The following is a 15,106-nucleotide window of genomic DNA, read 5'->3' on the forward strand; positions in this document are numbered from 1 at the left end:
TAGCAAAAACATGGATTGAAGCTGTCATTTTAATTGCCTAAGGTTCCATGATGGCTTGCCTAAAGATCTGTTTAAATTGATTGGATTATGCTACCTATCGAAAATAAAACCATGTTGAGGCGACTCAGCCCTTGATTGACTGTGCAAAAATGTTATAGACACTGCAACAGCAGTGCAAAATTTGATGAATGCAAAAGATCAAAAGAGCTTTTGTCACAGAAAAAACAGCAGTCTCGCATCAGGTTTATGTTGGCAGATTAAAAAGAGAACCTCCATTAAGTTTCATTTACTTGTCTGAAGTACTTTTTATTTTTTGCATATTGCATTTTTTGCTGTAAACAAAGCAAGCAAAATTTAAGTCTGAACAAGCAAATTCGTTGAATTGATATCCCCCGCCAATATGCTTCAGGACACAAAAGTGTTATATTTGACACTCAAAAAAGCATTTTTTCAAGATACAAAGGGCCATAACTCCTTTATTATCCAATAGGGTAAAATACCATATGGCGTGCATCATCCTCTTATCCATATATATACTCATACTAAGATTCAATGAAATCCGCCAAAGCACTTCCAAGATATGGCTCCGGACACAAAAAAGCATTTTTCCAAGATACAAAGGTCCATAACTCTGTTATTAACAGATGGCGTACAATGCCATTAGGCGTGCATCATCCTCTTTTCCATATATATATATATAGGTACTCATACTAAGTTTCAATGAAATCCGCCAAAGCACTTCCAAGATATGGCTCCGGACACAAAAAAGCATTTTTCCAAGATACAAAGGGCCATAACTCTGTAATTTAACAGATGGTGTACAATGCCATTAGGCGTGCATCATCTTCTTATCCATATATATACTCACACCAAGTTTCATTGAAATCCGCAAAAGCACTTCCAAGATATGGCTCCGGACACAAAAGTGCCGGACGGACGGAAAGAAGGACAGACGGAAGGACGGACAACACCAAAACAATATCCCTCCGCCTATTGCGGGGGATAAAAAGACTGAAATAACTAACTTATTCATCAAATGCCCATCTAACAACAAACAATGCTGCATAAACACAACGTTTATGAGTTATAGCAGGTTTGTTGTAAGAACAAACAGATGGATGGGCAGACAGACAAACGGACGGGGAGTAAACCTGTACTCCTATACAGTTACACTGGTGGGGGACTAAAAAGGTCTTGAATGAAACCAATCCCTTAGATTATAAAAACAATTTACACTTGAACAGTTGTACCTACCAGTATGGTTCTTGATAACAACACTGCTGGCACCATGTAGGTCAGCATGCACATAGATGTCACCTGAAAAACACAACATGACATGAGACAACAGTTTTGTGTAGTGATTTTATTGGACCTCTTCCAAAAGACCAGTTCTTTGAATCAGCTTAAAGTGTTGTCCCTGGTGTGATTAGGCAGTCCACACAGTCTAATCAGGGGCAATATTTTCCGCTTCTATTGACTATTGCGTTAAAGGAAGTTTCTTCAATTAAAAAATCCAGTCTAGACAGTGTTGTCCCTGAGAAGCCTTTCACCCAATGCCATTTTCCCAAAATAAAATGTATCAACTGGAGAAAACAGTTGTTATTAAAAGTAAAAGCAGCATTAGCATAATAATACAGTACAGTTTATTTATACCTGATACAAACTATTTGTATCCTCATGTAACATTTACAGCAATTTAAAGTCATACAGTTTATGAAAACTATATCTTAAAAGTTTCTAACATTTTCAGCAACTTGGGTCAGGCTTCTAACATTCTTTTATTCCCTCATTTTAGAAATGTCAACTAGCTACCTTTTTACTGACATTTTTTCCCTTACCTTGCCTCATATATTATATTAAGAACATCTTATTTGTCGTATTTCTCTTACCTTGCCTCATGTATCATTTTACAAGCACTTCCATCGCTTACCTTGCCTCTTGTATTGTTTCACAAGCAGTTCCTTTCCATCCCTTGCTTCATGTATCGTTTCACAAGCAGTTCCTTTCCTTCCCTTGCCTCATGTATCGTTTCACAAGCAGTTCCTTTCCATCCCTTGCTTCATGTATCGTTTCACAAGCAGTTCCTTCCCATCCCTTGCCTCATGTATCGTTTCACAAGCAGTTTGTTCCCTTGCCTTGCGTCATGTATCATTTCACAAGCAGTTCATTCCTTTACCTTGCCTCATGGATCGTTTCACATCAGTTCGTTCCCTTGCCTTGCCTCATGTATTGTTTCACAAGAGTTCCCTTACCTTGTGTCATGTATCGTTTCATGAGCGGTTCGTTCCCTTACCTTGCCACATGTATCATTTCACAAGCAGTTTGTTCCATTGCCTTGCCTCATGATTCGTTTCACAAGCAGTTTGTTCCTTTACCTTGCATCATTTATCGTTTCACAAGCAGTTTATCCCTTACCTTGCCTCATGTATCGTTTCACAAGCAGTTCGTTTTGTTGCTGGTCCCTTCCACCAATCACAAGGAAGTTCTCAGAGCTGATGAACCACAGGAACTTCTCAAACCTTTAACAGGCACATAATATATTTTAAGTTCTGTATTGCTTAAATCTTTTAATTTCCATTGCACTTAAATACTACAACAGAGAATAAACATACAGCAAACAACTTTGTAAGAAACCTTCATTTTTAAACTCAACTTACCGGATACTTTTGTCTTTTTTACATATTCCAGAAAATTCTGTTAAGCTTTAAATCAATGTGCATCTTTAAAAATCAGGGCTACCGATTTCTATATGTAGGCAGTCTTAAAATAGTAAAAACAAAACATGAGCTGTCACCATAGGATGACATATGCCCCCTATAAACGCTTTGATAGAAGTCCTAAACGCAGACTTCGAATCTAAACGCGGACCCTAAGTTCAAGGTCAAGGCGGACCCTAAGTTCAAGATCAAGGTCACAGGGGTAAAAAAATGTGTGCGTATGGAAAGGCCTTGTCCATATACACATGCATACCAAATATGAAGGTTATATCTCAAGGGACATAGAAGTTACGAGCATTTATTGAAACCTAAACGCAGATTTCGAAACCTAAACGCAGACCCTAAGTTCAAGGTCACAGGGGTAAAAAATTGTGTGCGTATGGAAAGGCCTTGTCCATATACACATGCATACCAAATATGAAGGTTATATCTCAAGGTACATATAAGTTATGAGCATTTTGAGAAACCTAAACGCAAAGTGTGACGCATCAAACAGAAGGACAGACGAAATGACGGTTTGATCACTATATGCCCTCCTTCGGGGGCATAAAAACAACAACAAATAAACAGTATTTTGTACAAGAATAGTGCTGGAACGCACTGATACTAACATTCACACAGGATCTGAATTGTGTGATAAACGAACTGCTTAATGTGGCAAAGATTTTTGTAAAACTATTTATTTGAAAAGACTCCATTGATGGATAAATAAAGCTTTGGCAAGTGTGGCTGAATCACAAAAAGAAGCAAAGCAACAAGAAAGCATCCCCCTAAATATTTTTCAAAAGCATTATTATTCTCAATCAATTTCCATCACAAAGAAATCTTAATCGTAATCATAGCATTTATAGGCTCTTCTTTATCAACTTGTTCTAAGTTAAACTTGTTCATAGCTATAAAATTGCACGAGTGCAAATTCCCACCAGTAAGTTTTCCTAGCTTTGTTGATGGACGCTGCTGTAGCCACTTCCTTCAGTGTTTCTTTGGTCTTTCGTTCTGCTGACTTCAGTGCCTGAGAACCATATGAAAATTCATAGTCAATATACATATCATACAAGAGCACCGCCTTGCGGGTGCAGACCGCTCATCTATTTTCTTTTTAAAGGTATAGGGACTCTCATTTTCAATCACAAAGGAGGGAGGGGTGGAGTGAAGAGCGGTGCATTGTGTGGGGGTGTGGACATTTATTACATTTTCTTCCAAAAATGCGAAAAAAAGGAGAAAAAAATTGGGGGGGGGGTGAGGTGGGGGGGTATAGTGTGAGGGTGTGGTGGTAATTTGTGAGATGATCTTAAAAAAAAAAAAAAAAAAATAGGGGGGGGGATTCGGGTGGGGGGAGGGGGGGTGGGGGGGGGGGATTCTTGGGTGCGATGGTTGGACGGTATTTCAAACATAAAATAATCAAAATAAATAGTTTTGTTTTTTAACCGTTTAAAAAAAAAATTGGGGAGGGGGTGGGGTGGGGGGGGGGGTATAGTGTGAGGGTGTGGTGGTCATTTGTGAGATGATCTTAAAAAAAAAAAAAAAAAAAAAATAGGGGGGGGGGGGTTGGGGGGGGGGCACGGGCGATGGTTTGGGTGGAGTCTATTGTGGTATGTCAGGTAAGAGTAGTTTTGTCAAAAGTATCAATCAAATCTAATCATAAATAAAGAAGTTATGGAAATTTTAGAGAAATTTAATAATTTGACCTTGAGAGTCAAGGTCATTCAAAGGTCAAGGTAAAATTCAACTTGCCAGGTACAGTAACCTCATGATAGCATGAAAGTATTTGAAATTTGAAAGCAATAGCCTTGATACTTAAGAAGTAAAGTGGATCGAAACACAAAATTTAACCATATATTCAAAGTTACTAAGTCAAAAAAGGGCCATAATTCCGTAAAAATGACATCCAGAGTTATGCAACTTGTCCTTTTACTGTACCCTTATGATAGTTTGCGAGTGTTCCAAGTATGAAAGCAATATCTATGATACTTTAGGGGTAAAGTGGACCAAAACACAAAACTTAACCAAACTTTCAATTTTCTAAGTATAAAGGGCCCATAATTCCGTCCAAATGCCAGTCAGAGTTACATAACTTTGCCTGCACAGTCCCCTTACGGTAGTTAGTAAGTGTTGCAAGTATGAAAGCAATAGCTTTGATACTTAAGGAATAAAATGGACCTTAACACAAAACTTAACCAAAATTTTCAATTTTCTAAGTATAAAAAGGGCACATAATTCTGTCAAAATGCACGCCAGAGTTATCTAACTTTGCCTGCCCAGTCCCCTCATGATAGCAAGTAAGTGTACCAAGTTTGAATGCAATAGCATTGATACTTTCTGAAAAAAGTGGACCTAAACGCAAAACTTAACCAAAATTTTCAATTTTCTAAGTATAAAAAGGGCACATAATTCAGTCAAAATGCACGCCAGAGTTATCTAACTTTGCCTGCCCAGTCCCCTCATGATAGTAAGTAAGTGTACCAAGTTTGAATGCAATAGCATTGATACTTTCTGAGAAAAGTGGACCTAAACGCAAAACTTAACCGGACGCCGACGCCGACGCTGACGCCAAGGTGATGACAATAGCTCATAATTTTTTTTCAAAAAATAGATGAGCTAAAAATGTATGTTTTCAAGGATGAATTATTCTGGTCAGTCATTAGATGCCTCTCCAAAAAGAGAGTGTATTATAGGAACACCTTTGGTGGGAGGCAGGAGGTAGGGCGGCGTCCAGAATAACAATATCCTCGCATCAACCTAAACAGTTTCAATCAAATCATCATGTAAACACCGTCAACAACCCCATATTACTGACATTTTAACATACAAGTAGCAACCTTACCAAAATGTTCACAGGCAATGAGTGTTCAGACCATTTTTCCTCGATCTCAGTTAAAGGTCAAAGAGCTTCACAAATCAATTATCAGAACTGCATGATCAATTCAATGAGTGTATAAGACTCTTTGGTAAACAAAATTTCCCAAACTCATGTACGCTTAGCCAATATAATGTCAGCATAGCTAACAGGATTTCCATGTTTTATCTCCACTCTGAGAGCCGTTTTGAGATATCCTCTATGATGCAAAGTACTGGCTAAACCCAGGAAATGGACTTAAAAGTGTCTGAATACCAAGCAATAGTCTTCACTGCACTTGAGATTAAATAAAATAGTTTCAAAGCGACTACCTTAGCGGAGGCATCTACCGTCTTCTGTTCCTTCACACCTGCCTGCTTCTTTTTCTCAAAATACCTTAAAGGGACCAAAACCTGAGTGAAAAAAATAAATGTCAAAAATGCTCTCTATGTTTTGTTATACAATTCATTTATTAATTTATTTTATATTTTCAATAATTTAACTTTCTACACATAGCTAATATTGTTAAAATCAAAGCCATATTCTGAAGAGATGGTGCAACAATGTTTACACACTTGACAGGCGACATTACTTTACCCAGATTCAAACGTGGCCCTATATTGTCAAGATCAACATTTTGACCATGTTACATTATGACTGAATCATTAATGTGACTTCTAGAGTGGTAATATGGGTTTTAAAAACTTTGTTCTGTTGACCGAATGAACATGTTTTGAAAACATCAAACTGTGAAACCTTCTATTTTACTAGCACAATTCTCTAATTTTGAATACATTTTGAAAAAAAAACTTAGTACAACAGCACCTTTAAATTTTGCAAAGCTTCCAGAATGTTCAATAGAGATAAGCTCCAAGGATAATCATATCTTTCTGTTCTTCCCCATTGTTGAATATTGCCAACCCACTGACTACATTTTGTACAGTTCTACAACATTTTACTTGTATTCTTTCGTTGTTCTCCATTTCCCGACCATTTTCCCAATAAGTAACCTACTTTCTTGAGTTTGAATAGGCGCTTAAGCTCAAATCAATGTCCACTCGCATTGGCTTCACGTTGTATTCATCATCATCTTCAAAATCACTGTCCACGAACGGATTTCTTAAAAAAAGCGCAACATAGCAGTTTGTTTCTGAGTTATACAGAGATACATTTTTTGTATTATTATACTTAACTAACTGTTGCAATATTTTCTACTTATTCCTTAATATTCAATGACTGCATTACCACTTTTTGTTGGTTTGAATTTCAATTCTGCTTTCAATAGTTTTGCTCTGATCAAATTGTAAAATACAATTTAAGGTTTATTCTGAAAAGCTCATGCATTGATTTTATAAAGTGTAGTCTTATATGCATACACGTGTACTTTAAATCAAAAGTCCATGCTTGTTGTAAAATGACGATCATCAAGTCTTCAAGCATATTTTGCTGCAATTTATGAGACAGAACCAGCAAGTTGTGCAAACTCCTGCTTCAACAGCATGGTTTGATGTTGTACTTTCTGACTTACTTAAACAGCATAAGAATATGCTACATTAGGTGACTTACTTTAACAGCATGGTGATGTGATTGGTTGCCAGTTTGAGCTCCTTGATTGCCAAGGCAACAGGGTCCCCATCAGACTGGGCCTCCTTCACAAGATTGTGGATCTCAGTCCAGTCTATCTGGTTGGCGATGGCACTACGCACGATCAGGATGGCACGGTCAACCTACATACAAACAGGGACTGACTGTAAAACTTTTTTTATAGTTTTTTGTAGATGCGACTATAGCTGTTGGACTTGATAATGGGAAATGATTATTGTTAAACATTCAAGGGTGTTAACTTAACCATTTGAGGTAATTTGATAGATTATTAAATCTGTCATATTATACATGAGTTTCATTTTTATTCTATGTTGTTATACAGTTATGTTGGTTAAATTTGGAGCTGGATAAAAACTTATCTCAATAATAAATAATGTTGTTATAAATTATGAATGAACTGCTGCTGTACATTTCTCGAAGATAATTGCCCAGAGTGCATGTAGAAATGAAGATGAAAGAAAGAAAATTCTTGAATATTTAAGATGTTTCTTGTCTAACAAAATTAAAAACATCTACAGCAAGAAAGATGTTGAAACATTAGCTTTTTGTCAAGCTCTGAGAAAAGAAGTTTAAATTTATGTGTCGTCCCATATTATCTTATACAGTCCCCACAGGCTAATCAGGGACGACACTTTCTGCTTTCACTTAATTTTCGTCAAGATCAGTCTTCCTTTAAACAAAAAATACAATAAAAGCTGACAGTGTCTCCCCTGATTAGCCTATTCAGGCATTTCTGGGACGATATTTTATGCTCATGAATTAAACCCCACTTTTTTTCAGAGGGTCTCATATAATCCATGCTGCCTGTCCAAAATACTCTGCATGTCACCATACTTCACATTGCAAGATGCTATAATTACAATATTGAGGTAACAATACTTCACAATGCAAGATGCTACGATGACCATATCGAGGTAACAATACTGTACAATGCAAGGTGGCATGATTCCCATATTGAGGTAACATACTTGGAATGATTCCCATATTGAGGTAACAATACTTTGCTATGCAAGGTGCTATGATAACCATATCGAGGTTACAATACTTCACAATGCAAGGTGCTATGATTCCCATATTGAGGTAACAATACTTCACAATGCAAGGGGCTATGATTCCCATATTGAGTTAACAATACTTCACAATGCAAGGTGCTATGATAACCATATTGAGGTATGCAATATTTCACAATGCAAGGTATTTTCATTACCATATTGAGGTTACAATATTTCACAATGCAAGGTGCTATGATAACCATATTGAGGTAACAATACTTCACAATGCAAGGTGCTATGATTCCCATATTGAGGTTACAATACTTCGCTATGCAAGGTGCTTTGATAACCATATCGAGGTATGCAATATTTCACATTGCAAGGTGCTATGATTACCATATTGAGGTAACAATACTTCACAACGCAAGGTGCTATGATAATCATATTGAGGTTACAATACTTCACAATGCAAGGTGCTAAGGTTACCATATTGAGGTAACAATACTTCACATTGCAAGGTGCTTTGATTACCATTGAGGTTACAATACTTCACAATGCAAGGTGCTATGATAACCATATTGAGGTAACAATACTTCACAATGCAAGGTGCTTTGATTACCATATCAAGGTTACATTAATTCACAATGCAAGGTGCTATGATAACCATGTTGAGGTTACAATACTTCACAATGCAAGGTGCAATTATTACCATATCAAGGTTACACTATTTTACAATTCAAGACGCTGTGGTTACCATATCAAGGTTACATTAACTCACAATGCAAGGTGCTATGATAACCATGTTGAGGTTACAATACTTCACAATGCAAGGTGCAATTATTACCATATCAAGGTTACACTATTTTACAATTCAAGACGCTGTGGTTACCATATCAAGTTTACACTATTTTACAATGCAAGGTGGTATGATTACCATATCAAGGTTCATCTCAATGAGCTGCCCCTTCATTTTGTCCACTTCCTGTTCCTTCTGCAGCCCCTCCACCCGCTTCTCGTGGTCCTTTTTCACGTTCTCCAGCTTCTTCAGTGCCTGCTTCTCCTTTAATGCATATGCGTTAAGAATTGTCTCAGATAAGACTGCGCAGCCCACAAAGGCTAATCAGAGACGAGACTTTCCACTTGCATGGTATTTTTTGTGAAAGGGAAGCTCTTCTTAAAGAAATTCAAGTTATGGCTGAAATGTTGTCGATGATTAGCCCGAGCACAGGCTAAACTGGGATGACACTGTACACACATGCATTCTGACACTGTACACACATGCATTGATCCCCTTCTTCCCTGAACAAGGCTCAAAAGAATTATAAAAGTGTTCCAGCCATTTGTAAATGCTCAACATCAGTGTCAAAATACATGGGATTCAAGGGTTTTTCACCATAATATTCAAGTTTAAAATGTCTGAGATATTAACTTTAACTTATTCTCTAAGTACCGTGCTGGATGTTGACAGAAAGGGCCTATTTCCTGGTATTCAAGGTGATCATTTCGTTCTGTTATATGCAAAGTCATTATATTTATTGTTAATGAATATATCAAAGTTCCCAGGTGGGCAAAATCATGATAAAAGACCATTCAATGAGACAGAGATATTTAACTTCTAAGGTATAAAGCTTTGTTATAATGTATCAAAATAATTTTCTTATAGGTATCAAGCTTTGTTATAATGTATCAATGTAATTTTCTTATAGGTATCAAGCTTTGTTATAATGTATCAATGTAATTTTCTTATAGGTATCAAGCTTTGTTATAATGTATCGATGTAATTTTCTTACAGTTTATTCATTTAAGGTCAAACCAATTCTTGTAGGGTCATTTTTACATTATATTGTTCAACAGTCAACAAATAACAAATCAAACCTGTTGAAGTGTTTTCAGTTCTATTTTCTGGCCTTCCATTTGAGAATAAAACTCATCCACTGCCTGAAAAGAAACAAAAACCCCGATGAGGAGGTTCTCTTACTTAATTATTTGTCAATTTTTTAGGCAAGAGACAAGTGCAATCAGCTTTTAATGTTTTCATTATTGTCAAAATAAAAAGCATTTTATTTTCATAATATAAAATTAAACAAGAGAACCGCCTGCGGGTGCAGACCGCTCATCTATTTTCTTTTTAAAGAGGAAGGGACTCTCAATTTCAATCACAAAGGAGGGAGGGGTGGAGTGAAGAGGGGTGTATAGTGTGGGAGTGTGGACATTTATTACATTATCTTCCAAAAATGCGAAAAAAAAATGCAAAAAAAAACAACACAAATTCGGGGGTGGGGGGGGGGGGGTGGGGGGGGGGGAGGGGATTCTTGGGTGCGATGGTTGGACGGTATTTCAAAAATAAAATAATAAAATAAATATTTGTGTTTTAACCGTTTCAACAAAAAAAATTGGGGGGGTGGGGGGGGGGGTAATTTAAAAAAAAAAAATAGATGAGCTAAAAAAAATATTTTGTCAAAACGAAAACAGGTGATTAAACTTAGTTTCATTTAAACAAATATTGCTGGGTCAAACGTGAACAGGCTTCACTGTCCTATGACTTCACAATTGAAGATTTACGCCATGGAATTTAAACTTATAGTTTAGACTATGTTGACGAGGTTGAAAATTAGCTGTCATGAATGTCTGTGTCCACCAAGTTCTGTGAATATTTGTCATAACCAAGACAAGCAGACCAATTACTTTCCATCACACTTGGACACAAATGTATCATTCATTAACCTTATTGAAGGATGGGTACTCCTGCACATTTTTCTTCTCGTACTGTTTAAACAGCATCGGGTGGAATTCATCGAACATTTCCAGTATCTCCTTTTCCCCTTCTTTCACGCTGGGCCTCTTCTCAACATGTTTTGTAACATAGCCCTAAAAATGTCGAAGCAAGTAATAATGAGTAGATATGTTAAGTTATTAATTTACTAATCATATATAAATTATTATTGATAATGATAATGTTTAGATTGTTCAACAAAGTCAGTGATTGGGTCTTATATTAAGATACAATTACCAAGTATGACAGTACATGTTTGGATTAAGTTTTAAACCTAAGTGTATCACAAATTGTCAATGAACAGGGAGTAAATTGCTAAAGCATGGCAATGGGTTAATTGCTCTAAACATACACACCAATTAAGTTGTTGTTTTTACTATGTTCTGAGAAAACTGGGCATATGCTTACAGTGTCGTCCAAGATAAGCCTGCTTTGCGCACAGGCTAATTGGGGACAACACTTCATGATTTTATGGAACTGTTTGTTTAAAGGAAGTCTCTTCTAAATGAAATTCAAGCCTGGGAAGAAAGTGGCGTCCCTGACTAGCCTGTGCAGACTGCACATAGCTTATCTGGGACTATACTTTACGCACATACATTAAGCCCAGTTTTCCCAGAACAACAAGAATGACAAACCTAACCTTTGAATTCTGGGACTGGAACAGATTCAATAAGCTTTCTGCTTCCTCTATGGCAACCAACAGCTTGGGCATATCTGACAGAAAACCAGATATCACATGTGAAGAAACAAAACACTCAGCTTATGCAAAGTAAGTGCAATAAAATGTGATAAAAATAATCGGTCATTAAAACATTGTTATTTCATATGAACAAGTATTTAAATTCACAAAAACTACCAGTAGTTCAAATTGACTTAATGTAATAATGAGTACCAATCAAGGAATTGTAAAAAAAAATAAAAAATCTTTGTGAGCCATTTGTATCTGTTGCTTTTATCATTAATGAAATTTACAATTCCGTTGTATAATGGATATGGTATTGCCTCAGTAATCAGATTGTCCTAAATTTGACTCTTAATTTGGGGGCATTATCAAGATCGCCCAGAGACACAAAAACAAGTTCAACCAGTGCTTTCCGCAGGATTTTTGCAGACACCCTGGGACTGTTAGGGGTGGGTTAGGGAGGCCTGCACTTCCATTAAAGTCGAGTCAAGAAAAAAAAGCTATAAATAGAATTGATAACAATGTATTTTTTAATTGTTTTAAACCATTCCCGCATAGATACATATAATCCCAAATTGATTCCCCAAATACATCTGTATCAACCTGACTCTATCTACTACTTTTCCTGTCTCTATTCATAACCCAATGGGGTTATTTCCACTGAACATGACTAAATTGCCTAAATTCTGACGTGTTGTGTGCTTTTTTTTTTACAACAATCAACACACCCACTCTTTACATGGTTATGACCTGACGTTGCACATGTGTGCATGATATTCATGTGCGTTTTATTGAGACAAAGCTAGAATTTGTTAACGTCGCTTTTTCATTAAAATTCTGATGTGTGTCTAGGATTACAAATTTAATTATGCTTATTTGAGAATTCAACAAAACAATTACAGTTGTGTGCAATGATTTCAACAATAATCTGTTAAAACACTTTAGTAGTCAAATTAATGTCTTGACAATATTATGCATAAAATGCACAATTTCCACCAGGATTACATGGGGTTTGCCATAATAAGTCATGTTAGTAACTGCTTTGAGGTGTACACCATGTACCGATGAGTGTGGGAACAAAGCCAACAAACTTCCACAAAACCACACACTTATCATCTTATGGCAATTACGTCACGCATCATCTGCATGATTTTACTGCACGTATTGACTAGTTGAAGTTACTGAAATAACACATTGATTGCAAAATTACAAGCGCCCCATGGTTTTTTAACATGCAAGCGCCCCGGCGAGGGACTGCTAAAGGGCCTGTGGAAAGCACAGGAGTTTCAACAAAAAAATGTCCAAAATATCACAGTACTGGTTTTACAAAAAACAACAGTCCCAAACACAAAGTACTGGTTTGACAAAAACAACAGTCCAAAACACAAAGTAATAATTTGACAAAAACAACCGTCCCAAATACATGGTACTAATTTGACCATTAAACGTCCCAAGAGTCTTTGAAATCAAGCTTAAATAAAAAGATTTGTGTCTTGTTCTGAGAAAATTGGGCTTAATGCATGTGCGTAAAGTGTCGTCCCAGATTAGCCTGTGCAGTCCGCATAGGCTAATCAGGGACGACACTTTCCGCTTTTATGGTATTTTTAGTTTCAAGGAAGTCCCTCCTTGCAGAAAATCAAGTTTAGGCGGAAAGTGTCGTCCCTGATTAGCCTGTGCGGACTGCTTTCTGTTTTCTTTCCTGTTTTCTCAGAATGCGGCTCATTTTAGACTTAAAAACTTAAACTTGATAGTGATTTTCAACAGCAAATTAACTTGGGATAAAAATATACACAAAGCTAGAAGCTGCAGCAGTGTTACCTGTGGTAATGTCAAAGCCCTTTCCAATCCTGACATTGTCAGGAAACCCAGCGGTCAACAAGCAGTGGTCTATCACAGCTGGCCCATAGTCTGCAAACAGAGGAATCAAAGATAATAAGATTACATTAGCTTGAAGTTAAAACTGCTGATTGAAACTGACAACTTTGAGTCTATGACAGGTTTGAATAATTAAAACCCTTTTGGCAACATATCACGCCCTTCGCAATATTGGAAATTTTAAACCATACAACTATACACATATTCTGACTGCTTTATCGAGCCACTTTGACGATGACTAAACAAGATTAGTGAACATTGCACACTACTTAAACAGTGATTTGTTCAATTGTGCAGTCTTATTTACTATTTCACAAACTCAACTTGTAACGCAATTAAAACTTATTTGAAAACGTAAGATTGATTTTTATTTATTGCAACTCTAGTAAAGGATATATGATGCATTTACTGTCATATTAATAATGTTTCTATTCAGATTAGTTAACCTTTAAAGTATTATGTGTGACATGCATGATAGAAAACTTTTTATCATACAGTAAAATTAAGCTCACCAAGATGAGGTATAAGAAACTTCTTCAACGGATCACCTTCTTTTCCAGACAATAATATTTGTCTCAATCTGCAAATACAGAAGCATTTACCATGCTTTGGAAGAAAATACAGAAAGAAGGCATTCAAATCAATAAAAGAATTAAATTGATCACAAATTATATCACAATGCCACAAAAAAACGTCAATTTTAGCTATTAGAATAATGTATGTTGCCATGTCTAATTTGAAGCCTACCTAATACTAGCCAGACAGCCTCTAGGCTTGTGAGTTGTGACAAGAAGATGTTCAGTTATGTATTAAGTCCCACTTTTGGAATGTACATATGCTTATTATGATTGCAAAATAAATCTAGAACAAGAGCACTGCATAACGGGTGCCAACGCTCGGCTGCGGGTGCTGTTTTAAATAAATGAAAGCTTGAAGGAATTTTTTTTTAGAGGTCACAGTGACCATGACCTTTGACCTAGAGACCCCAAAATGGGTGTGGCGTGTTGAACTCATTAAGGTGCATCTACATATGAAGTTTCAAAGTTGTAGGTGGAAGCACTTTGATTTTAGAGCAAAATGTCAAGGTTTTAGCACGACGCGGATGGCGGACAGCGTACGACACGTCGAGCTGGCTATGACAATACCTCGGTTTTCTCCGAAAACAGCCGAGCTAATAAAATTATGAATGTGAACAATGAACAAGTAAATAGTTAACTATGATAAATGTAACTTTTTATTTTTTCATCCCCTGACATAACATTGCTTGCAGAATAACCAAAATTAACAGGCTAACAATCAAATGTAAAGCACAAGCTGAAAACATGCAGACTTTGACTGTTTAAATGTGCTAACTTTATAACAAAAAAAATCTAAACCCTTCAACAATTGTGACAGATGAGCCCTTTTTATCAATTGCGTTGCAAAGCAACATTTATATGAGCCTTGCTCTGTGCAAATGAGGTTTAATGCATGTGTGCTAAGTGTTGTCCCAGATAAGCCTGTGTAGTCCGCACAGGCTAATAAGGGATGACTATTTTCACCTAAACTGGATCAAGGCCAGTGTTTCTTTAAATAAAAAATACAATAAAAGTTGAAAGCGTGATCCCAGATAAGCCTGTGTGGACT

General features: G+C 36.6%; 1 protein-coding gene across 1 annotated transcript in view; it reads right to left on the reverse strand.

Moving 5' to 3' along the window:
- Positions 1-15,106, reverse strand: part of LOC127871883 (ribosome quality control complex subunit NEMF-like) — a 34,599-nt gene that overhangs the window by 12,069 nt on the left and 7,424 nt on the right. Inside the window, exons 6-17 of the mRNA XM_052415146.1 lie at positions 13,993-14,060; positions 13,424-13,513; positions 11,564-11,637; positions 10,875-11,018; positions 10,026-10,088; positions 9,085-9,210; positions 7,120-7,280; positions 6,568-6,672; positions 5,886-5,949; positions 3,641-3,729; positions 2,416-2,519; positions 1,255-1,317 (exon numbers count right to left, since the gene is read on the reverse strand). Coding sequence (XP_052271106.1) covers positions 1,255-1,317; positions 2,416-2,519; positions 3,641-3,729; positions 5,886-5,949; positions 6,568-6,672; positions 7,120-7,280; positions 9,085-9,210; positions 10,026-10,088; positions 10,875-11,018; positions 11,564-11,637; positions 13,424-13,513; positions 13,993-14,060 — 1,151 coding nt within the window. The remainder of the gene's footprint in view (positions 1-1,254; positions 1,318-2,415; positions 2,520-3,640; positions 3,730-5,885; positions 5,950-6,567; positions 6,673-7,119; positions 7,281-9,084; positions 9,211-10,025; positions 10,089-10,874; positions 11,019-11,563; positions 11,638-13,423; positions 13,514-13,992; positions 14,061-15,106) is intronic.

The sequence above is a fragment of the Dreissena polymorpha genome, chromosome 3 (genome assembly GCF_020536995.1).
Source record: "Dreissena polymorpha isolate Duluth1 chromosome 3, UMN_Dpol_1.0, whole genome shotgun sequence".
Classification (NCBI taxonomy): domain Eukaryota; kingdom Metazoa; phylum Mollusca; class Bivalvia; order Myida; family Dreissenidae; genus Dreissena; species Dreissena polymorpha.